The sequence below is a fragment of the Takifugu flavidus genome, chromosome 2, assembly GCF_003711565.1.
Source record: "Takifugu flavidus isolate HTHZ2018 chromosome 2, ASM371156v2, whole genome shotgun sequence".
Classification (NCBI taxonomy): domain Eukaryota; kingdom Metazoa; phylum Chordata; class Actinopteri; order Tetraodontiformes; family Tetraodontidae; genus Takifugu; species Takifugu flavidus.
The window spans coordinates 3,380,963-3,408,343 of NC_079521.1; the positions used below are offsets into that span (position 1 = coordinate 3,380,963).

Consider the following 27,381-nt stretch of genomic DNA (forward strand, 5'->3'; position numbering starts at 1 on the left):
AATGAAAATGCAGAGTAGATTGATTAAAAGGGAGCCGTCATCCTCCAAGGCTGTGATTCAATGAATGCTAGCTGGAAAGTGAGCCGCCATGCTGACCGACCAGTTGTGACTTCAAAGATTGCTCTTTAATTTGCCATTGAAGTCATCCAAGATGAGCTCTTTTCAGGAGAGGTCAGAAGGGAGCAAATGCAGGAATACAGAGGGATTACCACAAAGATGTCCGTGCCAGATTCAATTCTATCAAATCTATATCCCCAAAGTTCATTAAAATTCACCCACTAGCCAAACCGCCGGATGAAAAATGAATTACAATGCAAAACCGCATCTGCAGGCTTGTTTAATTGGTTCCTCAACATTTTTGTACCACCTATTACTGCACATCACAGCAAATTACTGCCATCGTGGTTGGCCAGTGGCGGAGATCATTTCAAAGTTTTAACTAGTTTTATTTTGCCGCCTTAAAAGCACATTTCCTTTTATTCTTTTAGAATAGAACATTTAGAATTATAATTCTAAGCTCCCAAACATTTGAACCATGTCCTTGAGCAAGAATGAACAAGAAAATGTTTTCTTACATAAGCATAGATTAATTTTTTGTGCTAAACTGAGATCATCACAAGCTAAAATGATTCTTCTTTAGCTAGGCCGCTCACCTCAACTCAGCATGTGTCAAGTCACTTCTCGCACGTTGATTGAATTTCCGCTGTAAAAATCGGTTTAGCAGAGACGATTGGGTGGAAAACTGCTGCGATGTGAACAAATAGTGCCTGGACGTGAAGTCACTGATGAGCAGCGATGGAGAGGATTGGGCTCTTGACTCACAGGAGGTGATTTCACACAGAGGAAGCAGCTTTTATCAGAGAGGCTGAAACAAATATCGTTACTAATAATAGAAATGAATAAAAAGCACGACAAAACAAAGGTGCGAGAATAACTGAAACTGTGGGTACATGTCGAGCCGCTAATAACCCGTTAGCAACTGGACCAGCTTAGCTTTTGGTTAACGTGAACTTCAGAACTTCTCTCCTCTTATTAGATATTCACTGGCACATCTGTAGGGACGCTCAGCTCAGGGTGCACACCAGGCCTCGCCTCTAAGATGACAAATATAACTGTTAAGACTGATAAAGAACATCCCCTGAGCAGCAAGTGTAAAGTACTTAGTGCTTAAGTGTACTTAATGCTAAAACTTTAATCCAGAAATAACACTAGTTTGAGCTGAGGGAGCAGCCGTCACACAGCAAAGTTTATCTCTCAAATGCTGTGCGTTGCCTCACCAACTGTGACAATATCAAATCATTTACAAATAATAAAACATTTGTCCCTCAACACCCAGGTAGAGTCAGTTCAATTACAAAAACTATTAATATTCATATTAAAATATAGATGCTGTCGGAGATGAGAAATCAGGAGTCAGTGAAGATCAGAGGAACCTTTTGTGTGACTGCTTTAAGCTAGATCACGTAGATCACAGTGTAATCATCCATCAGACAAATTAAGTTTTACCAAATATAACTTTTAAATATGTGACATTTTGTACCACATTGATATTATATAAGTGAGACATTAACGCAGTGTGTTAGTTAGCTACAGACATCTAAAGGTTACTTTCCCTCCAGTTTATTGACGTAGATCAGCAATGTGATTCAAAATTGAGGGATTATGGTGAAAAAACCATTCTAAATTTATAAAAATGTTAAATTCTTAATAAACTCTGCAGCATCCCTGTCAGTCATACAAACACATTTGATTTTTAACCTCTTATAATAGAAGATCACATATTAAACACACTGGTCCTGACACCAGTAGCAGCAGTCCATGAATTTTATTGTACAGTGGTGAGATTTCATGGATTAAAGGGTCGCTGTTGCTGCTGCCGCTGCCATTGGCCAGTCTTGACTGCGTGGTTATGCACACGCACCACATGAAGGAGCACAGGTCACAAGCAGCAGTCATCCAGCTTCAGCAGGTTGTAAGGAGGGCTATGCTGAGAGTCAGCGGTTAATGGGGCTGTTGCTGTCAGAGTTTGCCAACAGCAGCAGCAGATATGGAGCTGCTCTGCTGCAGAGAGCTGCTGGATGAGCCCCCCACCCCACCTCAGTACCAACATCCTGCAGCGCTCTGTTCTGTAGACAGGCAGAGATGCAGGAGCCGTGATTCCCCTCCTTCTCTCCGCAGCTTGAAACGCTTATCTGAGTGACAAAGGGTCGGCAGTCTACACCGGTCTGGGCGCGACGTGTGCAGCAGCGGCTCCGTTTGCTCTCAGAAATGTCCGGAATATTCACAATTGTTGGTAAATGTCTTTGTGTGACGTGAGCTGAGAGTGTGAGAGGAGCTCGGTCTCCAGCGCTGAGCTTCGTTGTGTCCAAACCTCCACATTTAAGGGACTTGATGTCAGAGACCAGGAGACTTGTATCGATTGACCTATCGGACACTTGGGGAAGCTGTCAGACACACCTTCACTCAGAAGCAAGCACACACACATCCACACACACACAGACTCGCACAGGGAACAAAGCTGGTCAAACATCAGCGTTCCCCCGGCAGCTGGACCTGACTCACTGACTAAATCTCAGTACAGTCTTGTTTCTCGGCCTCCCGGGAGAATGTTTGTCAGCGCGCCGGCTTCAGGTGAGCCGGGACATATGAATGGTGCCGAACTGGTGGTCGGAGATTTAATCTCGGGCCTTTTCAACGCTTCACTCTGCCTGAATGGACTGCAGGAAGCAGTTTTGTACCGCGGAGAAAGTCAAGGTTAAAGGACCTTGTCCTCGCCACTGCCAGCAGGCCCAGTCCATAATAGGCTGTATTTGTTCTTTATTTCCATCAGTGGGGAGTAATAAGCTGGTCAGTGTGGACTCACCCGCTGAATAAAGGTGCGTCTGATAAAAATAGTCTAAATCCAACATTTGCATGCAGAAAATAATGAAGTGGTGGCAGTTGGAACAAACGGGGAGCTAAACTGTTTTCTGTTGCAGCAGATTTGATAGCGGGGACTCCAGTGTTCTCTGGAGAACTAATTTTCCTGCATTAATTTGTTGCAGTTGAGCGGGCCTTATTAAACTGCTCCCACCAACCCCGCTCTGATAATATATTATTTACATTAGTCCTGATTACAGTTCCATTCATTTGAAAAGATTTGTTTCAATTATGCACCGATTGGCTTGCATGTGGTTTAGAGAAAAATCCAGTAGGTTTCCAGGTGCAGCGAACGTTGTTCCTGATCCAGGTCAGTTCCATGATATGCAAATGACTCAGTAGCCATTTTGAGTTTTCCTGACGCTCTCAAACAGAAGATAAACTGAGGAACTCAGCAGCCAGTTACATCCAGTTTATGGCTACTGAGTGGCGTTAAAACCAAACTTTAACTTACAGAAACATTACATTAACTAAAATGTCTGCAGCTCACCATTATTTTAATTTCAATATTAATCCGTATTCTCCCAGCTGTATTTAGGAACACAAGTACTACCTACGATTCTTTTTTTTAATATAAATATCCATCCAGGTCTGATTATTAATGTGTTCCACAGCGTTTTAAAATCACAAGGTCAGAACCTTTGAAGAACACATCGTCACATAGAAATGCTTCATTCATGAAATAGAACACGGGTAGATTATTTCCAGAATAGACGAACAGGAGCAATTAAGAACGGCTAAAATCATGAAGCGACTCCGTGGAGTTCATTTACCTAAAGCAAAGATTTAAGTACTGATGTGATACAACTGATAAAATATGATGAAACCAAGCACAAACTTCCTATTTTCACACTGGAGATAAGGACTTCATCCATGAAATATCACCTCTCTACACAGCGAAGGAGACGATAAATGGAGCCAAAGTCAAGATAACGATACGATACTAACTTCTGAGGAGAAATCAGACAAAGGAATGTATTATCCAGCATTCATCATGTGGGTAAAAGCGCTTCCCCACCTGCTGATGCTGTAGATAACAGGCTTCGCCCCACTCAGATTTTTTTTATTTCTCTGGCTGGTTCATGAAGAGAGGCTTCAAGACACTCCAACAACAGCCTGAGCATGATGAGCCAGCACCGACCCTCCATCCTTAATGACTGAGGGCTGCAGTCAGCAGAGCTGCTGTTCAGATTATTCATGTTTTCAACATCCATCAGGTCTGAAATCAGATGAGAAAAGAGCAAATATTTAGGACTTTCGCCCAATGAAAGTGAGCCAGGGCACATTTTCAGTGTTTTGTCTTCTGGATGTGGTTTTTAAGGCTCTGAAAGCAGGATTTTACTGATGACGGCGGCGATGGGTTCAAGTTCCAGGTGAGGGTTACACGCAGAACGTTGGCCGCCACTTTCCACAGACACTTCTATTCTATTCTCTCTTCCTATGGTGATTAACATGGAAATAAAGTGGAAACAGAGGAAGGGTCAGGCTGAACATATGACGTCATTCTGTTAGTTAACATTCACCGCTCAAAATATCATTTTAAAAATAAAAACCTCACCTCACTTAATTATGGAAGCACAAGCCGCTTCCAGCTGATTGGATTGACAGTTTACATCTGAAGAAAGAGCGGCTGTGTTTGGTTACCCCCACCTGAAATCAACCCCCCGCTGTCCTGAAAGTAGGCTTCAGAAAAGAAAGAAAAAAACAAACCCGGGCTGCAATCTGGCTGCCATTATTATTGCATAACGTGTATGAAGTGCGCGGACGCTGAAACAAAGGAGCAGTTTGGTTAACTATAGGAGACGGGCCAACACAGGGCCAATTGAAAATCGCAGACCGAGTCGAGCGTGTCGGCTGAATGAGGCTAAACACCAGCAGAAGCTGCATCATCATCATCATCAGTAGCAGCAGCAGCAGCAGCTGCAGCAGCTGCAGCAGCAGGGTGGTTTCCATCCCAGGTGTAGGTCCTAGACTAGGAAGTCTTCCACATGGTCTTTAGTTTCATTAATGGTTTGTTTTTGGCGTTTTTAACCGTCTGCTCGTCACCGTTACAGGATATTATCCTCTGCTCAGAACATGGGATCATAAGCTGCTTTTCACTGGTTTGTCTGTCATCTGTTGATAAAGAAGAACAGAATTAGAGAATTACCATATTTTCATGACCATAAGGCGCACCGTATTAAAAGGCGCCCCGTCCATTTGGGAGAAGATTTAAGACTTTTAAGTGCGCCTTATGGTCGGGAAAATACGGTAAATGTAGCTCAGAGCTGCAGAGAGCAAAGGTTCCCCATCTGAACTGATGACTTTGGTCGTCCAACACTTTCTTAAATAAACTCCAGTAAACCATATGTAAACAGTAAATCAATAAAGATTATCCTGGCGTCATTGGCAACACATTTTTCATTTTAATATTTATTGCCTCAAATCGTCACTCAAATAAAGAGCGATCACCAAGAGAAATATGTTTATCACATTTTCCCTTCATTTTCCTTTCATAACCAAATCAGCCCAACATGGGAGAAGCTGCATTTACTTGTTTTGAGTGTTGTTTGTTTTGTTTTGTGCGTATGTGGACACATTTATAGCAGCGTTGAGCCAACAATCAGCTGCGTTTCATTCAAAGTGAAGCCTGGAAGTGCGACTCTGCCCTTAAGCCAAAAACTCCTCCATCTTCTCCCTACCGCGTCCTCCACAGCATTGCTGCTAAGGTATTAGCTGCTGAAATGTAACCAAGGCCACACTCTCCGAAATTAACTGACAGAACTGGTTCAACATAATTCTAGAGCAGAAATGTACAAAAGCCTCCAGAGACAAATAGGCTGACATTTCTAAAGGTGCTCATTAGCTGTCTTATTAGCTCCAAATATACTATATACATCCTGTCTACATGTCAGCCGATGGTTTCTACTCTGCTTTTCTGCAGTGATTTGCTCATAATAGCATTGCACCCACAGTTTCACCTCACATTTTTCATGTTTCCAGATGTTACATATTAAGAGTGATAGCAGCGGCACCTTCTGGTCCTTTAGATGTTTATGAAGGGTCATCACCACAGGCTGGTATCCTCTTACATGTTCTTCAGTTTACAGGCATAAAGAACCACATATATGATCCTTTCCAATCTCCTCTCCTCGTGCATCTGATCAGTTCCGGAATTGTGTCTGTTTTCTCTTTTTCAGTCCCAGCATTCACGTGTAAAAAAGGTCTTTCTAAAAATGTTTTTTCTTGCCAGTATGCGGCATTCTGACCATGAAATGGTTTATAAAATGACACCCTCTGCTCTTCTCTCCTCTGCCCGCCTGCGGTTTAGTTGTCCAGCACATAAAGCGGCGAGACATCATCCTGAAAAGGGAGCTGGGCGAAGGTGCGTTCGGCAAAGTCTTCTTGGCAGAGTGTTACAACCTGAGCCCCACCAAGGACAAGATGCTGGTGGCTGTCAAGGTAAGTCCTCATCACATCTGTGTGTGTGTGTGTGTGTGTGTGTGTGTGTGTGTGTGGGTGTGTGATCGAAACACCAGCCAATGGACGGTCTTCAAACAATCCTTTTTTTAATTATTCCAGGGTCAGTGTCAGTACTTTTTAAATTCAGACAGAATAAAACCTCTCAGCTGTGACCCTCCAATAGAATGAGCCTCAATTTAGAGGCCAACATTCTGTTGCAACACTTATGTTCATGTTTGATACGTATTAAAGGCTGCACACTCATATATTCAGGGTTCCAGTCACCACATCTTGGACCACGGCGCCCTGAACAATTAACTGACTTGTCTATGGTAACGAGACACTTTGTTTTTGTAAAGAAACTACAGAATTTTTCCCTTTACCAGGATATATAGACCTGATGCCTGAAAATGTCACTGATAAGAGTTACAGACGAACATCATCCGTGTTCACTGACAAGGCAACAGCCCTTATCAATGCATCTTTTAACCACAGTGTCTACCCAGAAAGCCTCCGTCACCAGGAGCTCTGCAGGCAACTTACAGCCACTGTGACGCAAAATGCAGCTAAGGGCCTTGATACTAAAATGTTTGAGTCATCTAAATTAAAATAAAATGTTATTTATTTTTTGAGGATTCAAAGAGAACATGTTCAGTCATCCAGGAAACACTGAGAACCCTCATACCCTCATGTGTTTGTGTATGTATGTGAGAGCTCTTAATGGTCTACTGCAGGTGATTAATGGATGCTATTGTTTACGAGGAGAAGAAGATTCTTGTTAGGAGTGCGATTGATTTGGCCGTAGAGTTTTACCTGCTCTGCTCTGCACCTTAACCCTCCCCAACACAGAAGGATGCATTTGCATTCCAAGGTCTCTCCATCAGTGATAACGTCAGCAGCGGGCTGACAAAGCAGCAACCAAGGCCACAGAGATCAACACAAGTAACTTCCTGTGTTGTGGTGGTGATGTAAGGAGGGTTTTGCCCACAGGAATCTTAGAAAAACAACATAGTCAATAATCCAGTTTCCATTTAATGTGTCTGCGATGGGTTTTTTTTTAGTTACTACTGTATGTTGCTTTGACTGACACTGGGGCTTATCAGCATACAGCTGCTGGTGTTAATACCTCTGCTGAGGGCATAACTTGCTAAACTTTTTCACTTGCAGACTTTAAAAGATCCCAACCTGTCAGCAAGGAAGGATTTCCAGAGGGAGGCGGAGCTGCTGACCAACCTCCAGCACGACCACATTGTTAAGTTCTATGGAGTGTGTGTAGACGGAGACCCTCTCATCATGGTGTTCGAGTACATGAAGCATGGAGACCTCAACAAATTTCTCAGGTCAGTCAGTCGTCTGTTCTCCAAAGGTTGCCTGTACACAGGCCACATTAATATTGCACCGAGCAGTACGAGTTAAAAACACAAGTCCGGAAAAGATAGGAATTTTGGGAACTTTTCTGAGGGTGACGTGCAGAAGTCACATTTCTCTGGGTTAGCAAACAGGTTTAGTTGTAGTACTTCTGTATCATAATGTCAGACTGTATCGAGGGAAATGACCTCTGATACGTCTCTACAAAAGCGACACAATGGCGGTACAGCCAGTGCTTTGGTAATGAGATGATCCACGTCAGCGCTTCAAAAGGAGACTGAGTAGCGCCTGTGTGTGTGTGCATGTGTGTGTGTGCATTAAAGACCTTGTGCGGGGAAATCATTCTTGAAATGAAAGGCAGCGTCGTGAGTGATGAAATTCTTTCAAGCGCGGTGCAAGTCTTTTTTTCTTTCTTTTTTTTGCTCTGTTGGACCTCTTGGTCACATTTGGCAAATGCGATGTGTGGAAAATCGGTCGTAGAAAGGGGAAGATCTGATTCCAGTTCAACCTTCAGACGTGACGATTAAAGCTGGGGGTTCGTGTTTGTGTTTGAACCCAAACTGAGGCGTTCCTGCCTCAGATATAACCACTGTGGGTCTTCTGCGTTCATACATACTGTACTTTTATTTAATCCAATCCACTTTATGAAACAGCACATTTTATAAACTTTTTTTTCAGATTCTACACAGAGTAAAATAATGTAAAATAAGTGAAAGTCAAAGCCAAAGTACCCTTGAGCAAGGTACCAACCCCCCCACAATGCTCACATAGGGCCCTGCATTGAGCTGGTGAGCCTGCCTTCATCCAAATGGAGCTGGGATGGACTTCAGCAACCCCCTCCTGACCCTGAAATGGTTATAGCAGCCAGGAAAAGCAAATAACTAAATCTTCATAAGCAAAATGCAATAAAAGAGTAAAATAGACCCACACTGACACAACTGTCATCCTGAGTTTAAATCCAAAAAGCGAAAAATGGATTTTGAGTCAAGTTGTTGACAGGCTGTGGGCCACAAGTTATTCCACAGATTGGTGTAAAAGGAAGGACAATCGTACTCTGAGGCTCGTTGTTGGAACAGCCATTCATAGCTGAATCATTTATTAATCTATTAATCACTATGGAATATTTATCCGGGTGCCAAACCATCAAAGGAACAAAGAAATGAATCCTATTAGAAACAGGAAGACAGTAGAGGCTTGATGTGATCACTAGTGTGGACTCCTGTTAGAAGATGAGTGGCTGCAGTTTAACACCACTAAAGAGTCATCCAGTGCAATTAGCACAAATAGCCGCCGCCCCTCCCCAAACTACGGTACTCAGAACTGAAGAAGCCTCACGGATGACTGGAGCAACATATTCAGTTACTTTCAGAAGTCCAGTTGACTAAAGATTTAAACGGATTACTTGATGGAGGAGAACCCTCGTGAACATAAAATATATATCAAAGGGAGAGAGAGTAGAAAGAAAAGAGGACTGGCCCGAGGATGGAGCCTTGTGGAACTGCGCGCTACAGATGGGCAAAAGATGAGTGGGACTTACCAAGTTAACTTTGTGGTCACCTGTGTCAAAGGCAGCACTGAGATCTAAAAGCACATGAAAAAAAAAAACAACAACATTGTGTAGACACTTGGAGTTGTATCTATTAATGAATGTTTATTTGGTTATGGTTCTTTAATAATAATGTGATTTTAAACCAGCATTGTGATATATTTTAAATAAGTTTTAAAAGGAAACAAGCTTGTGGAAATTGGACAAAAGTAGTTTTAAAGATGTGCTACCTGTGGCTTTTATTGGAGTATTACGGACTTTTGTGGCTGTTGTTCAGTGAAGAATATCAAAAATAATAGTTGACTTTATTCTGCCTCACCCAGAGCACACGGTCCAGACGCCATGATCCTGGTGGACGGCCAGCCACTGCAGTCCAACGGTGAACTGGGCCTTTCCCAAATGCTGCACATCGCAACCCAGATTGCCTCAGGCATGGTGTACCTGGCCTCCCAGCACTTTGTTCACAGAGATCTGGCAACCCGCAACTGCCTGGTGGGCAACGGCCTTCTGGTCAAGATCGGAGACTTCGGCATGTCCAGGGACATCTACAGCAGTGACTACTACAGGGTAGGAATTTGGGGTCCTTGTTTATGCTTTCTAAAATCAAGACTTCTTCCCTGCTGCTAAAGTCAACAGATAAACTTTAAAGGGAACTTGATTAAAAGCCCCCACCCACATCCTCCTCTTCCACTGGCGTTAGCCTCTAACATCAGGCACATATGAAGTGTTTAGTTGCTAGTGTTCACGTTAGTTAACACAATGTTCATAAATCACCTCGAGCCTTTTTTGTTTTGGTTTTTATTACTTTTGGAGGGTGTACTACCCCCACTTCCACACACACACACACACACACCAGCCATCATGGATGGAGAAGTTTAGAAGACGGCTGTGTTGAACCTAAAGCTTCGGGGCTTGTTTATGCAGCTCCATATTCATGTCCTCTCTACTGTTTAACACGATTAATGCTCTGAACGCCGCAAACTACGCAGCAGAAGCTGAAAAAGTTAGACTTTTTGCATTTGGATGCATAAATTTGTCCTCTGCTGTACTGGTGGCCTGACGCTGTGTCAGATGTTTCTGTCTGTGCAGGCTGCTTGTGAGGTTTGTGTTTTTGAAGTTAGGATCTGATGTTTTACTAGCAGGAAGACAGTCGACCTGGTAGGACAGAAGCTGGCTCATATGCAGCCCTCCGGGACTGGATTTGGGCTCCCAAAGGGTTGTCTCATCAAGGAGGAGCTTTTTTTATATGGGATCTTTCAAATCGTCAATAATCAAACTCAACCACATAAATCTAATAATCGGAAACTTCCACGTGAATATGGAAGTGAGGAAGGAGCTTCTGTGCAATATTAGCATGTATGTTTTACACCTACATTCTCAGCCCACATGCTACATATTCCTGGGTTACAAACTAATTACTGCTGCATTGTTTGGATGTTTAGCATCAGTGGTATAGAAAGATTGTGCTTTTTTATTCTTGAATACTCATTATAAGCTCTGTGTGACGGATGATAATGGGATATTTAGACACTGCTGCATCAATAGCCCTGTTTTTATGGTAACTATGGCAGATATGAGGCTAATTATCTTGTGCGTATGATTTATCGCAGTGTTGTAATTATGCGGTACATATGCTCTGGATTTGCTTTTGGTTTATGAATCTCCCTCTGAAATCATCTTTATGATCACTGGAGGAGCCTCAATTAGAGATTTAAGTGGTAGCTTTAGACTTGACATGAATTATTGTCAATCGTGGCGGGCTGATGATGCCAGAGAAGTGGATGCTTCAGATTTTTCCGTCCTTCCTCATTGTTCCTCTTCACATACTGCGCGTCACATCACACATTTCACAATAGTTAAAGTATGCTGCACTTGTCAGCCACGATGGTAACTGAAACTTGAGGAAACTGACTCATAACTCTGATATGTTGAAATGTACTGAAAGGATGAAATATATTTCCTTTTTTTCTGTTATTTAACCGGTGACAGTGATACTGTCAGGCACAGAAGAATGTGCTGTTTAGTGGTTGTAATTAAAGCCTTAATGTGTGTTTGACTGATCCTCTCATCACATGCAGCTACAGTTGAACCCTGTTAACTTTTGATTAGCATAATTGATAAGGTCCTGCTATTAAATAGAGCTCAGTGTTTTGAACCATTAATCCTTAACAGGAGCTGAGGAGGCAGCCTCTCTGTCACCTGTCACTGTTGTGAGGGACTCAGGGACCCAGTGGGGGAGATAGTCTTTTTGCGAGGATGATAAAGTGCCTTTGCCAGTCCAGAGCGACTTGAATGCTCACGAGAAGGGATTTATAATTGCTTATAGTGATAGCTGTCAGGAATAGGTTAGTATGCAGTGTCAGTAAAGCGTCGTCAACGCGTTCTGAGAGATTACCCAAAAACACAAGCACTGCTCAGCGACCCGTGTCGGACCACCGGAAACCGTCTGCGAGAAGAACTCAGTGCATATTTAAAAAGAAATAATGAATATCCCCTACAAATAATTTATTAGAAAGCAGCGTCAGAGAACTTCTTCAGTGGAAATGTTGGTTCCCTCTAAAAAACTCCGTGGCAAATGTATTGAGCGAATTTGAGGCGGTTGAATAATTTATGGAATAATTAACTGGGCGCACACTTGACTGAGGATCTGAGGGGTTCTTGCAGATGTGTGTTGGATTAGGCGGAAAGCAGAGAAGAGCAACACTAAAAAGCAGAGTGTGTATCCTCACTTGGACAGCATGTCCTATATGTGTTACACCTTATATGAGAGTGTGACGGTCCACCTACGCGCAGGAATATTGACAGACCCACAGCTAAGGAGCTCCTAACAGTATTAGGAGTATGTTGAGTGGTTATAAATAGCAGCTTCAAGCCTCCCGTCGCTGACTAGTTGTACTCTTCGTCACCCTCGGAGACACATGCGGCAGAGGGAAAACAACTTGGACAGACGCAAGCGTTCCGTTCCTCCACCTGTAGGAAGGTGTTTGTGTGGTTTGACAGGGAGACGACCGCACAAGCTGCTAATGCAGGTTTTTGTTATCACGTTGGGTTGGGATTCCTCATCTGTCTGATCGAGTTTTCCGAGCAGGAACCCCGATTACGCAGCGACGGGGAATGCTTTGTATAAGGAAGCAGCGGAGTGCACAGGTGAAACACAGCCTGATGACTTTCTGTTAGTGGAATGTCAGTCTCAGTCACTTCCTTTATTCGTAATTCAATTTTCTTTCGAGCAATTTAGCTTTTTTTCTTCTTATGATTGCCATTTACACCATATTTATTTTCAACCGGGGGTCAAAGAAAATAAAGTTGTTTATTTTATTTCTTGCATTTACATTAGCATTTTTTTTCTGATTTCCCACCAGAGGTTTGCTGGCGGTGGAGCCTTTTCATTTGGTGGTGGTGGGGCTTTGTTGCCCATTTTCAGAGAGCCTGAAACATCCTGGATGCGAAGAAGGAGAAAATTAAAGTATCCATTCAGCTGATTTAGTCATGAGGAATGCTACAGAATAAAAGCTTCTTTCAAATGGCACATCTGTGTTGTGGAATCTGCAGCAATGTTCTAACGTGATGAGATTCAAGGACCTGGTGTTCTTTGTGACGGTGCCAGGAGCCTCTGCTTACCTGCACTGCTTTGCTTTGAAGAAAAATGGTGTCTGGGCTATTTTACGCAAAACTGTGCAGAGCTCGCTGGTAATCAGTACACAGGCCATATGTATTGCTCCTTTTGTACAGGAAGGGAGAAAAACCTGTTCTCTCAGTCCCTTTGGGTCTCGATTTCCCCTCCTCGCTTCGCCTGGCGCACCAACACATGCAACAGAACCCGCGAGAACATGTGCAGCTACCTGAGACGGCCCAGGAAAGCAATATTTTTAGTGTGCTCATTATTTTAGTTGGATTTTTCGCAAGAATTTGAGAAAATGCCAATCTCCTCAAATTATTTTTAGATAGGCCAACAGCACGGCACCTCAGTTAGTCAGTGTGTCCATCTGCTGCTCATGACTGAAGCATCTCAGTGGGTATTTGTGATTGTTAGTGGGTCTTGGATAAACGCTGGATACATTTCTGAATTAATGTTAACTGCAGTTTCAGTTTGATCACATTTATTGCATCTGTGAATTGTGTGGTCATCCTAGGTTGAATTGTTTCTATTTAGTTGTAGGCTTAAAATCTGGGTTACACACTGACGCAGTCGACAGGTTTACTGGTTTAATTGGTGGAAAATTTATGAGTTCTAAGAGCAAAGATGTTTATTCTCTCTGTCACATCCTTTGAAACCAAACATCTGCCACATACATCGTTGCATTAGGTAAATGAACTGGAATTACTCCGATTCATTAACTTGCCAATACTTCATCTCACCCGCAACACACACACACACAAAATAAACCGCCTTGTTGGTGGTACAAATTGGTGTCACGATACAAACACACAAAACTTGTGATGGATTTGGTAAATATGCAAACGGTGCTGCTCTGCTCTGCAATCTCATATTCACAACATAGTTATCAGTCTAAGGAGCCCAAATACTGAACAGAAGGTAAAAATTGTGATACTATGAGGACAAGACATGAACCTCTGAATTCTGTGTGTGCGTGTGTGTGTGTGTGTGTGTGTGTGTGTGTGTGTGTGTGTGTGTGTGTGTGTGTGTGTGTGTGTGGTGAAATCCTCTGAATCTTTCACCACCCAGCAGCCAGAATAGATTCTACTTTATCTCCACTCGGCAGCAGCACAGCAGGTAGAACCTTAATGGACATCATAGCCTCTAAAAGTGAACTTGTGTTCACTCCTGTCTGAGCTGGTAGACCAAAGATAGTAGCGAGGCTGAGGTGAGGAGGGAGGGTGTATAGATGGTAATCAAGGTCCTTTAAGATGTCTGGGGCCTCCCAGGGCTCTCTGCAGGCCAATGAGTGCCCATGGAAAAGCCCAACTGGACTAGTAATCTATTCCCCTGCCATGTTGCTATGCTCTCCACACCGTTAATCCAATCACTCCCCTGCCACGGTGGGACAGGCAGAGCACTAATCCAGTTTACACAGCTACAAAAAAGCCCCAGACTCATTCCTCACTCCCTGCAGAGGATTGCCAGCTTCTCCATGTGACATTGAGTGAGAAAGATGAGGGTAATTACAGGGGCAATTATTTTATTTTTATTACGTGTTTGTAGTTGTTTTTTTCCCCCCATGTTCTGGGCTAATTCCCATGGCCTTGTTATAAAAACCCAAGTTGAGAGCACGAGACGTCTGGGGAAGTCAGGGAAATGTCGGCTGCTTTAATGCCCCATCCGTGAGGGCTGCTGCTGAGTCATTAGCATGCATCAGATGAGCTTTAGCCTTACGTGGAATGGACTGGGTGCACCTCAGATAAGTGATTTAGAGGGTAACTTAATTAATTTTGTTTAATCTTTTTAAAACTCCACAGGGGGACAGATTGTCTTACAGCCCTTGCTGGCTCCTTTACCTCACTTCCAGCCAATTGTCATTGGTTCATCTCTTACAGAACAATAGTTTTTCATCAGGCCCAGTTTGATATTGGGTACAAAGAAAAGGTATAACCTGGTGCAGCTTTGATTGTAGCCCCAGTGGAGAAGTCAGCTGACCCAGCCCACATCGCTGACTCAATATTCACCATCATACTGAATAAAAATGGCACTTTACCACCTCCGATTGGTTTACCTTTTTTGGTCTTCAGTGGGATTCGGGGCCTTGTGGGTATTTGGGGCTGGAGCTTTAGACATAAAGCAAAAGAGCAAATGATTTTTTTCTCAAGATTCTGCTAATGCACCCGGTACCCCAGATAAGCTTTGTAGAAGCATTTGTTGATCCAAAAGTTTGGTAAAATTACAAGATTTTCTTCCGCTCCTACATGTTTGTTTGAGCGAAGCGCTTATCTGCTGCAGGGATTAGCAGAAATCCCGATCGCATTGAGTATTTTTAAAGGTGTAAATATTTGTAAAGGTATTAATGTGAAGCAGGATGGACTTTTTCCGAATGGGGCAGCTATTTCTTTACGCACTGGCCACAACATGAGTCCCCGGCTCCTTACCAGATCTTTCAGAGCTGCTGTTCTGATCAAAAGCGTGGATGGAATCCTGAGTGGATGGAAGTGGAAAGTGGATGGAATCCCAAGACCTTTTGGTCCAAACTGACCGAATGGCGAAAGAGAATATTATTACCAGCAGGGCTGTGAACATGGGTCTCCGCTTTCTCGGGAATAATCCTGCTTTCATTTGCAACTCCCCCCTTCCCAGCGGACTCCCTGTAACATTTGCAGCTCTTGAGGTGGAAAATTATTGGTGCAGATTTCTCAGAAATTGGATCTGGCTCTCACTGGGACATGAATCCTTCCAGGGAAAAGGACTGTAAAGTTGCTAATATAGGCTGGACCTCTTACATGCCCTTAATCATCATAGGTTATGTAAAAACATTTACTTTACACCATAAATTCAAATTCATGGAGCTTTTATTTTGTGTTTTCAAACAATCTCTAATGTCACGTCCCCCAACATTCTACTTTTTTTGACTTTTAAAATAACACAATTGAAGTGATGCCTTCCTTTCCTGCAGCTCGGCTCCAGCCTGAACCTGAGTTTAATGGAGTGAAATGTTTTTACCCCAGTCAGCAAATACTGGTGGTACTGGTGCCATCTGTAATGATGTGTTTGACCTCCAGGCTACATGCTCACATATCGTTTTGTGTTAAATGTAGAGACCACATGTGGCCTTATGCACAAAAAGTGCACTCAGCTACAGTTTTCGACTTTCTCCAAAGTGGCAGGGGAAGATGCCCTTGACAGGCTTCACATTAACTCTCTATTTCTCAGTTTCAGCACCCTGTGGCCACCAGTGCCACCACTTATTCACCATCACTAAGACTATTTCAGACCAGCTGCTTAAAATGAGAACAAACTGGTTTAGTGTGAACCAGCCGCGCGTCGTCCGCCACGCACGTGACTCGCTGCTAGCTTGGGCGCGCTAAAATCATCTGCTTCAACAGCTGGTCAGTGATTCGTGGTTTTCTGCTTCAGGTTGGAGGGAAACGAGGATTGCTTCAGTAAATCGGGAGCGGAACGGCTGTGTGGGCATGATACGAGACTTTGAAATTCATGCCGACCCTTTTCCTCTGGTTTTGCTCTTCCTCTGACTGTAGCTCTTCATAGCTGTGGTCAAACACTCAACCTTTACGTCCCCCACGGTAGTACTAGAAGCATAACTGAGATATCAGCGCTGATTATTGATGCAGGATCAGATCATAGCCGAACGGCTCACCACTCCATTAAACCGCACATGGATTTCAATCCATTTTCACTGTTTCCTGACTGCTGCATTACCTTTAAATTTACATTAATAAGCATAATTTGTGGTGGTTTTCATTCATGTTGATGTGCTGCTGTGTTTTTATTTCAATGATTACAGCAGCTTGTTTGTTTCAGGGGGGGTGCGTAATTGATCTTTTTGAAAATGACGGATGGAAACTGGCTCCCATCTCGCAGCCAAATAGTTTAGTCTGTGACAATTTGTGTTATTGAAGTGATAGAAGAAACACACAGACTTCTGGTTAATGTTGCTCAAGAGAGCTGAAAAGAGGCTGGAGTTTTTGCCACATTTCCACACCTCAATAGTCACCCAATAATACTTATTTATCTGAAATTATGCAATTTTAAGAAAAATGCAATGTAAAGAAATTGACACTCATTGACACAAATTCTGTAGACATTATCTGACTAAACTCAGTAATTTTAGCAGTGCGGCTACTTACGACTGTATTTTCGCGACCATAAGGCGCACCTTATTAAAAGGCTCAGTCTCAGTTATGGGTACTATTTCTGTATTTAACACATACATAAGGCGCACCGGATTATAGGGTGCTGGCGTGGTAAAACATACCGGTACGCTAGCTTAAAACATGCATGCTAGCGTGTATTTACAGTAGCAATGTACTCATGTAGATCAGCTTCTTTATCCGAAATTAACAAAAAGAATCCGAAATGGCTTTTGCGAAAGCTGAAAAGCATTTACAGATTTTAGAACTCATAAGGAGCACCGCATTATAAGGTGCCCCGTCCATGTTGGAGAAAATCTGAGACTTTTAAGTGTGCCTTATGGTCACGAAAATACGGTACTCATCTTGGTATATTTTCTTTACATTACACACTAAATGCTAGGGAGAGATGGAATACTTTAGTGTTGATTACAACCAGTTAATGATAACAGGTAATCCTTAAGATGGAAGGTATGGAGAAAAATAGTGCTATAAATGATAAACATTTGCTCTTGTGGGACAAAAATGGAGGTAAACTGATCCACAGGTGGATAGATGTGTTTTAAAGGATGTGGTGGATGTCTAACGACCAAAAAAGATGACTTTCCAGTTATTAATGGTCCAACCTGATTTAAGAGGAGCTAAGGTCCACTGAACCCTGCAGATATGCATACAAATGACTGTTACATCCCACTCCAGAACCTACAAAAAGGTCGGAAGGAAAAGGACAGTAAAGGCAACAGAGGCCTTGTACCATCACTCAAATGTGATGAAGTGCAGCAGCTACAGGATGTTCTGACTGAGCGGCTCCTGGCACGCTGACAAATCTCACATTTCCTTAAACCATCCGCAAGATTCATCTGCTGCGTCAAGCTGACGCAGAGATTGTTTTTGACTGTCAGAGGAAATGTGCAATGAGCACACGATGGAGCGAGGGGGTAATTAGTGCGACAGCGTCTCCGACTCAAAATGCCAGCGATGTTCACAGCTGAAGGCACACAGATGTTGGAGCTGCTAAATGAAGTTTGAAAAAGCCCTTATTATGATTAAATGAAACTGATTGTTTGCCACCCTGAGGATCAGAGTTTATGTGTGTGTGTGTGTGTGTGTGTGTGTGTGTGTGTTGTGTGTGTGTGTGTGTGTGTGTGTGTTTTTGTGTGTGTGTGTTTATACTTGCTACATATTGAGTACCAAAATTCACATTCTGTTAGCCAAGTGGGGACATTTCTTTAGAAGTGAGGACATTGTAACTGGGTAACTGGACGCACAGAGGATGGATGGATATGTAGATCGCTGCATTTATAAAAAATCAAACAAAAACAAAAACCAAAAATGCACCTCTGTGAGTTACAACATTGTAATATATCTGATTTGATGTATGTAATATATTAAATTTAACCAGGTCAAGCTACAAAGGAGTTTGGGTCAATGGAAAATGTCGAGTAAATATACATGTATATTACTAACAGCCCTTCGACTGGAAAATTATGGGAAGTCTTTCATTGACAGTAAATTTAAAAACGTAAAGATTAAAACATGCAGTCATGCAAAGTTATCTTATGCATTTCTGCCTCAAGGAAAGAAAATGTGAACCATTATTTGATCTTAATTAACTAGATGATACTCAGTAGAGTTCATAATGTATCTCTGCCAAGACCCAAAAGACTTCTTAATATTCCTGGAACGATTTCTTTATCCTGAGGGTAACTTCATTAAAACAAAAAATGAACAGTTTTTCTTCTTGGATCAATTCGCTTCCTCCAATCAGACATCTTTAGACGTGTCCAATAGAATTAGAGGATCTGCAACCAACCGGCCAATCGGCAAGAGAGGCGATGACATAACCCAGGAGGCGGAGCAAATAGTGACATGTGATTGATTCCCTGCGATAACAGGTGTTGTCATGGTTACGCTTCTGCAGAGATTTCAGATAAGCACAAGTCACGCACGTCTGCTGGAAGTGGAAGAAACCGGGACTGCGCAAGCATGTTAATCGCTGGATCTGCCAATAGTGCTTTTGGACTCGCGCTGACTGTCTTTGTGATCTAATCGGTCTTGTCCAGAACGTCACCGCGGTGACTAAAGCCTGTCATGAATGGCAAATAGATTTTCAAACAATGTCTGCTAATAAGCTGAGAGCAAGCACGATTCAGAGGTGATTGTTTAATCGATTAATATCCAGTCTCTGAGGCATTTAGGGTTAGAAGACAGACTTCATTTCATGTCCTGCTGGTTTGAAGACATTAAGAAGCTAACACTTGATATCCTGCCCGCCTCCGCTGCACCGCGCCGTCATGAAAACCCTCTCATGAATGCAGCAGCTTTGCATAGTGATATGAATCTTCCTCCAAGAAGAGAAAAGTCTCATTTGAATATTCACATTTGCATTAGAAACCATATGATCTGCTTCAATGTGAGGATCAATTCAAACTCCTTCTGCCAAAGAAAACGACTGGGACACATTCTATTCCATGCTTCAGGAGTCCGATTCCCGCTTAATGCCGCTGTGGCAGCGAAGGGATTTTTCAACAAGAACAAGAAAGCAGCCCTAATACCCTCACCTAAAGAATTCCACATACAGCCCAAACAGAAAGGGTGGCAGATAAGTCAGCATTTTCCAGCACCATCAGTGTCGAAAGCACACATTCATGAGACGTTAAGCTTGCCCGATCAGTTTTGCTAGAACAGTTAATCCCCTGGTGACTGGGTGTCGTGTCGATTACTGGAGTTCCTAATCTGCATTTTAGCCGCGCAACCGTTCATTTGTAACAGGTGCCGTCTACTTCCTGCAGGTTGGAGGACACACCATGCTCCCCATTCGCTGGATGCCCCCGGAGAGCATCATGTACAGGAAATTCTCCACGGAAAGTGACGTTTGGAGCTTCGGAGTCATCTTGTGGGAGATCTTTACCTACGGGAAGCAGCCTTGGTTTCAGCTGGGAAACAATGAGGTAAGAGAAGAGCCCAAAGCAGGTTGAGACCACACGGGACACAACACACAGCTGAAACTACAGCTGAGCAAACAGAAATGTTTAACAAAAGTTGTTAAAATTTTCAAACAATCCAGACATTTTCCTTGTCCTTCTACTGCCGGCTGCTGTGCATGTCGGGCCTTTGCCCAGTAAGGTGATAGATTGATACCAGTTTGCCAGCAGACAAGACAAAACACCCGTGATTGGTTAGTTCTTCCACTGGAGCATCCACTTGGAATCAATAAAATTCAATTAGGGTTACTCTTGTAAACCCAACATATTGAGAAAATTAAATTGACCTCAAAGAATAACCTGGCATTTTCAATAAAAAAGGCATTTAGGTGTGCTTGGACTTGACACACACATTAGGATTTCCACAGTTATCCTGCATGGAAAGGTTTTAGAATGGAGCTCTTAAGCTGATTCTACAAACCTTAAAGCAATAATGAAATTAGATTTCAAGTCTGCCACTTACCAAATGACACTTTACAGCTATATCTGTCTGTCTTTCTGCTTGTCCATCTATCTAGTATCTGGTCCTATTTTCTAAGAAATGAAATGCGAAATCTCTCCTGCCACTTTGTATTCAGCTGTGGCTCGTCTGCACTCCGGCTCTTTGTAGCAGCTGATCCACATCCAGCCCACTACACATCCCCGCAGCTGAGCCCCCCCCACATCCATCTGAGCGGCTTGTTAGTGTGGGGGCCTGGTGTTCCATTTATCACCGGCTCCAGCATCACTGGTGGGCTCTCACAGCTTTATTTGACCAAACACCCGCGCTGTTTGCCCACTTCGGCTGGTTGAACCCATTCGCCTTCCTCGCACGTCCCCCCGCCTTCCCGTCAATGCTGCCCTGCCGACATTGTCAGCCTTTGCCGAGTTTGGTGACATCAGTTATTCCGCGCCGCTCCGCTCGGCGTCCCCCTGACTAGTGGTCTAATAAGGCGGGCTAATTGAGAACAGCTGCACGTGCTCAATTTGCAAAGTAACCACTAACATAAGCTGTCAGCAAAATGAAGTAAAACATTTCAGAGACAAGAGGATGTGATTACAAAGTACAATCTAGAGACTAAAGCCTTGATTTTATCAAAAAATAATCAGTGTCATCATTCTTGGTTTTTAATTGAGCAAGTTAGCCTGTTAGCATTACATATTGGGTGATCCCAATGTAGCCATGTAGCCTAAAGTGGTACTAATGAACATGACAGAAAGATGTTTGTGGCTGATGTATTCAGTTGAGGCTGTAAGAGGAGACGAGAGGGCAGCTTAATCAGAGTCAGACTGATGCCGATGTCCTACAGTTTTTAAATTGTTTAGCCAATTTCATCAAGATTTCCGGCAGTGGCAACCTGGTGCTTCGTGATTTATTTTGCAAAAAAACACAAAAAACACAAGAGCTCCCAACTGAAAACTGTTCCAACTTTCTTTGCTGCCAGTCTTCACCCAAAAAAAACCTTCCCAAATTTGGATTTCTCCTAGATTTCGGAATTCCAAGAAGCAAGGACAAACACGCAACAGCTCTCTTTGCTTTGCTCGATTTCACACTGTTTGTATGGAGGATCATTTAAACTATCTCCCGTTCTGTTACCATGGCGATATCCAGAAGGGTCTGCCTTAGATGTTTTTGAAGGACGGCGTGTTCTTTAATGATAAAATAATTCTGATTATATTATTATAGAGGAAACTGCGCAACAGTTTGGTAAACAAACGCAACAGTCAGAGGAAGAGAACCGAACGTCCCCATAGATTTGTTGAATTGTCGCCTTGTGCTCAGTATTGTTGACACCCTTGAGTGCAAACGCGTCTGTATTTAAACCCAGATCGGGTCTGTTCTTTCACAGAAACCGGAGAAAATGGTTAGCTGTTTCATCGTGGTTTCATTAGCTGTGTCCTCAGAGGACAACGTGCCCCGTGTCACCGCTTTCCCATTACGAACAAAACAAAGCCATCAGTCAGCGAGAGCTGTCCGTCTCACTCCGTTGCCCTCTCTCTGCAGGTTATCGAGTGCATCACCCAGGGTCGTGTCCTGGAGAGGCCACGGATCTGTCCTAAGGAGGTCTATGACATCATGCTGGGCTGCTGGCAGAGGGAACCGCAGCAGCGACTGAACATTAAGGACATTCAGAAGGTCCTTTTCGCCATGGGAAAAGCCACGCCGGTCTACCTGGACATCCTGGGCTAGCGGCGGCTCCCGATCCTCAGCCAACAGACAGATGGGAGACAAACAGACAGACCGACTGATACGAATCCAGGAAATAACCAAACCAACCTGCTCCACTGTCGAAAAACACCTACAATGTTTGGAAGGACTTAAGTGCCTGCAACACTTTTGGATATAGTGGATAAAACATGTTCTAAAAACACGCACTTTTACATTTTGTTTACTTGCGTCTAAGATGTACAGGTTTGAAGAAGACTTTTGTTTTTCCTTGGAAAAAAAAAAAACTGCAAAAATACACAAAAACAGGACAGACGCAGAGTGGACAGGCAGCGGGGGAATGACCAGTTCGATTATTCAACACTTCAGAGTTTAAATCTATCCTTGGTTTGGTTTTATGGATATATATAGAAATATTACATATATTTTATATTTATTTCTTTTTGTCATGGTGTTGAAGGGTCTGCCATGTACGTTGCTAAGGGCTCGGCCCTGTCTGAAGACATCACCGACAAACTCTTGGCAGGGACTTGATGATGGCAGCCTTACTTGCACTCTGATTGGCTGGCACAGAGCTTTTAGCGGGAATTCTGCCACTGTGGAATAACACTGGAATGGTTGCAAAAACATAAATGGAATGCTCTGTAAAGGACCTACCCAATCAAACAAATGACAACTCTATTTTAATTTAAAAGAAGAAAAAAAACAACAACAATGTACATACTGTAAAATTCTCTGTGTCAGAATTATGTTAACTTATTTTCTTTTTTTCTTGTGTTATTTTGGTTCTTTTCCTGACTGTGACCTAGGTGGCTCAAGTATAAAGTTATGATATTAGTTTTTCATGATAATTTTGAGGAGATTTCTCTCGGTTATTACCTGAGGCGGTGCTGGTGGGTTGTCTTATTTGATGGAGGTTAATGCTGTTGGGAAAGTTTGCTGGAAGTGACTGACGCAGACCGGAAAAATGGGCGACAACACAAAGCCATCGTCATGACACTGTTCCACAGAGGTGATGAAACCTCACGCTTACTTTCCACTTCATTTGCTTTTTATAGCAGTAATAATGCATCGCTAAGTAATATCCCACGCCGCACCTTCAAACACGCAGACACCGCTTGAGAAAGCGCACCGTCGTTCTTCAGGCTTTTTGATGTAAGACTGCTATTCCGCCTGAACGAAATCATACTGGCCCCTGAAAGCAGACAGCATCTGTTAGCTGTGGCTGTGTCTTTGTGCAAAATCAATAACGCCGAGGAGTCCGTTAAAAAAAATTTGGGAAGTTGCACTAATCTGTTATCCCTAAATATAAAGCCATAGCCAGGAGACGCTCAGCGTAGCTTACTATGAAGACTGGAAAGACCTCTGTGCTCAGCTTCGAGTCGAAAGTGAAAGTTTTTGATCATAAAACTGATTTTCGAATATGCTAATGCTTCTCTCTTTGCAATGAACCAAATTGTAACAACGCAACACGATATATGAGCTGTTAATTAGCAGGATTTATGGAGCAGTTTGCTGCCCCGTGCTGCTCTGTTCCCTGCTGCTTCGGCTTAAAGCCACTGGGATTTACAGGAATAACTGGCAGTCAACAGAAGATGGATGGATTTATTTTGATTTTTAGCTTCATGTCTTTGGCCTTTAGGCAAAGATAGGGTAGCTGTTTGCCCAAGTGACATGGCTAAAAATGGAAAACATATTACACACCAGCTTGTAAAAAAGATGAAGCCAAAAATATGTGGAATACATCTTCCACAGGTCCTGCTGACAGCATATGTGGTCATTGATGCCCTGGGAGTGGAAGCACGCGTTTCCACTTACACCCAATCAGAAGTCAGTCATGTTGTTCACCCTCTTTATTTCTGGAGTCATGCAGCATATATAACTTTAACTGTTAAAGAACTGCATGAAATACAGGTTCTTCTATATGTCTCCACCAAAAAAGCGCTTTAGCTCCACCTTTGAGGCGCCATGTTGTCAGAGATCTTGACTTAGTCCCACCACGTTGCCAGTCTTCATGTTAAGGTTGCTATTTTACGATCTCTTCTGTCCAATTTCCCAAAATACCCACATGGAGGTGTGTCGGGTTTGTTGGCATCAGAAACAACTGAGCCCGCTCCTCAATCCACAAAATCTTAGCCATCACATCTCCATGCAGAGGTCCATGAGAGCGCCTGTGTTTTTTTATTCTCCTCATTTCTTTTTCATCATCTATACATGTCTCACATCACTATCGCCACATGTTACCGGCATGTTTTTTACGGCCACTTTGATTAAAACCATCTTTACTGGAGACCAGAGAGGATCTGAGGAAGATCCGTGGGAACCAGCTAACAGTGTGCTTCATGTGCATTCCATAGGTTTTGATAATTCCAGTATTTACTCAGCTGATTTGCAGGAAGAGTTTTGCTCAAAATGGTGAGAACGTGGGCCCCTCCCTCACGAAAACCGTCTAAACAAACAAAGGGGAGGATGAATCCTCAGGCAAAGATTGTATTTTATGTTATTTTCCAGCGTTTTGGAGTGGAACTCTTCACACTATCACAGTGGCGTCTCTGTCTTGGGACTTTGTGAATCATTAATGAGTTTTTTCAAGTCCTCCAAATGAAGGCAGGATCCGATGGGCCGAGTTACCCAAAGCGTTGCATTTTTGTGTGTTCTCTTGTGGTGAAGAGTAAAGCTTAAAGACATTATGACACAGACCGTGAGCATTTGCAGAGTATTGTAATTGTTTCATAGTGAGTTCAATATTTTTTTTTGAAAGTTCTCATTTCTTCTTTTTCTTTCCTTGGATGAACTAACTGAACACTTTTTGAAGTTGGCATATTACCATGTACACATGTTACAGAATATAAAAATGTGGTATAAAAACTGCAGTATATGAAATACTGGTATTCCATTATAGATCTTTGTATTAATGTGACTCTCTTAAGAAAATGTCTTCAAACAATCCGATGATCTCCTTTTCCATTTTGTCCTGTCTTATAAAGCTGTGTAAATTTAACGAAATCGTGTCTCTCATCTAAATCTCTCGGAATGCTGATCAGCATGTGTTTGCATTCTATCTCATCTGCTCCTCTCCTGGCCACTCCTGAGAAGGCTGGTCTCTCTCACACACCAGCTCCTCATCTCTAAAACCTCAAATTTGACATTATTGAAGCAGAGAAATTAAGAAGAGGATAAAAGGACAAAATTTGTTTACAGCACGACTGAGAAAAGATGTTTGTATGGATCTTATTTGACTAATTAACTTATGAGAACAACCGTTCCTATCATTGAAGTATTACAGAGTATTACATGAGTTTCTGTTTTAAGTCTGTCCTCCTTTCTTCATCTGGAGCTTGAAATCTGTTTCAAGGTTGAGTTCAACACTTCTCCTGCCGACACCACAACATTAACCCCTGACATTGGAGTAATTTAGCAGGAGAGATCTCTGCTGGGCTGCAGTCGCAATTCTTTTGACCATTTGGTTGGTTCCTTTTGCTTTATGGATCATTTTTTTATGCAGCAGAAGCACAGCTCGTCCACACTTTGGTAATTGGAACATGGATTTTTGGGTCTTTGCACCAATGATCACATATCCCCTGAAACCTGCAGAAATATACTTTCATTCTCTCTGTTTCTGCTGTAAATTAAGGGAACTAATACTCTTTCTGGGAAGAGAAAAATGCTCTAGTAGAAACCACGAGCGCCCAGCAGTTGGTTGGACAGCAGGCGTGAATGGCATCAAATGCTGAAGTTTGAACAGACCTCGCACCTGCCCCCAGAACGATACTAGAGTAAAGTTAAAAGATGGAACTTTTCAGTTAATTTTGCACATCACCAAAACTTCATCTGCTTTCTCTCTTTTTATTGGCATCAATAGACCTGCTTAGCTAAATGTGATCAGATTTTATCTTGATCTTGATGGGAATGAACTGTCTGTTAGGAATCTGACCTCTGCCAGGGCCTATTTGATAACTGGTTCTGTACTTTTCTGTTTGAGAGTTTCAAAGGAGACAGATTTAACCAAAATCTGTTTCGAAACAACCCTCATGCACATCAAAACCAAGGCTAAAAACTCGACTGGTTGTTTAGTCAAAGCTCAGAAGCATCAATGGAGGTGAGATTTGGCCATGCATTTAAAGATATAACAACTTAAATTACACAGAGACAAAACAAGGGACGCCTTATGATCTGATAAATGGCAGAAATGCACGTATAGAGACGTGCAACACGGCATTTTTGATCCCAGAGAGTGAACGGCGCATGTTTGTGATGCCTGGAAGAGATAATCCATCAGAGCAAAATGTAACTTCACAGTCTGCTGACGCACAAAAACAAACAGACATTGCAGCTTTATCGTTGCCACATGCTCCACTGGCCAGCATCCACATCAGCCGACAGCTATCCCATTACAGTTTTTCACTGCCCTCTTCCAAACAACAACAGGAAAATGGAGTCACAGTTAGCACCGAGGGATTTGAGGTCAGTAAGCAGTGTGTTATGATGGCGGCACCTTAATTGTTTATTGATTTACAATTACACAGTGTTGTGTGTGTTCAGGCTTCTCTGGGATAGTGTGTGTGTGTATGTATGTGTGTGTGTGTGTGTGTGAGGGCACGGTCACAGTTGTGGTTTTTTAGTCCCTAGTGTCTGGTTTCAACTTGAGCACGAGGAACGTGCACAGAGACGGAGGTGCGTTACAGTTGAAAGTGGCACATACAGCGATGCTCACAAGCACGTGATTATTATCTCCGGCAGCAACAGAACAGCTCGGACCATTTGCACACTTTTATCCCTCTCACTTTGGACATTAGACAGCCAACTGTGCATCATAAAACTACCAGTGTTCTCAAACAGCAGGTGGATCATGTAAAACCCCCCAAAAATCCCCAAAAAAGTGAAAATGCAGTGCACAGTATTAACCAGCGTATAATAATAATATACCAGTAAGTAATCAAAGTAACAAACTAGACATGCACAGCACCACATAGTCGCTTGTCTAACTTTTGCTTTTTGACCGCGCTCAACAAGACAGACCGCTCGCCAGCATCAAGCGTTGCGACGCAGCCAAAGCATCTGAGCACATACAAAAGGCGGCATTAGGAAATGGCTTCTGAAAGTTCATTCACCTTCGAGCGCTGAGAGTGAGTCACGCTCATCTGTCTCTCTGAAGACCAAAATGGCTGATAGGAAATGAGTGGTTAGCCACTTTTACAGTGGTTAGCCACTTTTACAGT

The 27,381-nt window shown here is 42.8% G+C and overlaps 1 protein-coding gene across 3 annotated transcripts in view; it reads left to right on the forward strand.

Moving 5' to 3' along the window:
* Positions 1–25,168, forward strand: part of ntrk3b (neurotrophic tyrosine kinase, receptor, type 3b) — a 131,214-nt gene extending 106,046 nt beyond the window's left edge. For all 3 annotated transcript variants that reach the window (XM_057016324.1, XM_057016317.1, XM_057016332.1), the window contains 5 exons: positions 6,230–6,360; positions 7,528–7,700; positions 9,598–9,841; positions 19,825–19,983; positions 22,001–25,168. In XM_057016324.1, coding sequence (XP_056872304.1) covers positions 6,230–6,360; positions 7,528–7,700; positions 9,598–9,841; positions 19,825–19,983; positions 22,001–22,186 — 893 coding nt within the window. In that variant the 3' untranslated portion in view covers positions 22,187–25,168. The remainder of the gene's footprint in view (positions 1–6,229; positions 6,361–7,527; positions 7,701–9,597; positions 9,842–19,824; positions 19,984–22,000) is intronic.
* The last annotated feature ends 2,213 nt before the right edge of the window (positions 25,169–27,381 follow it).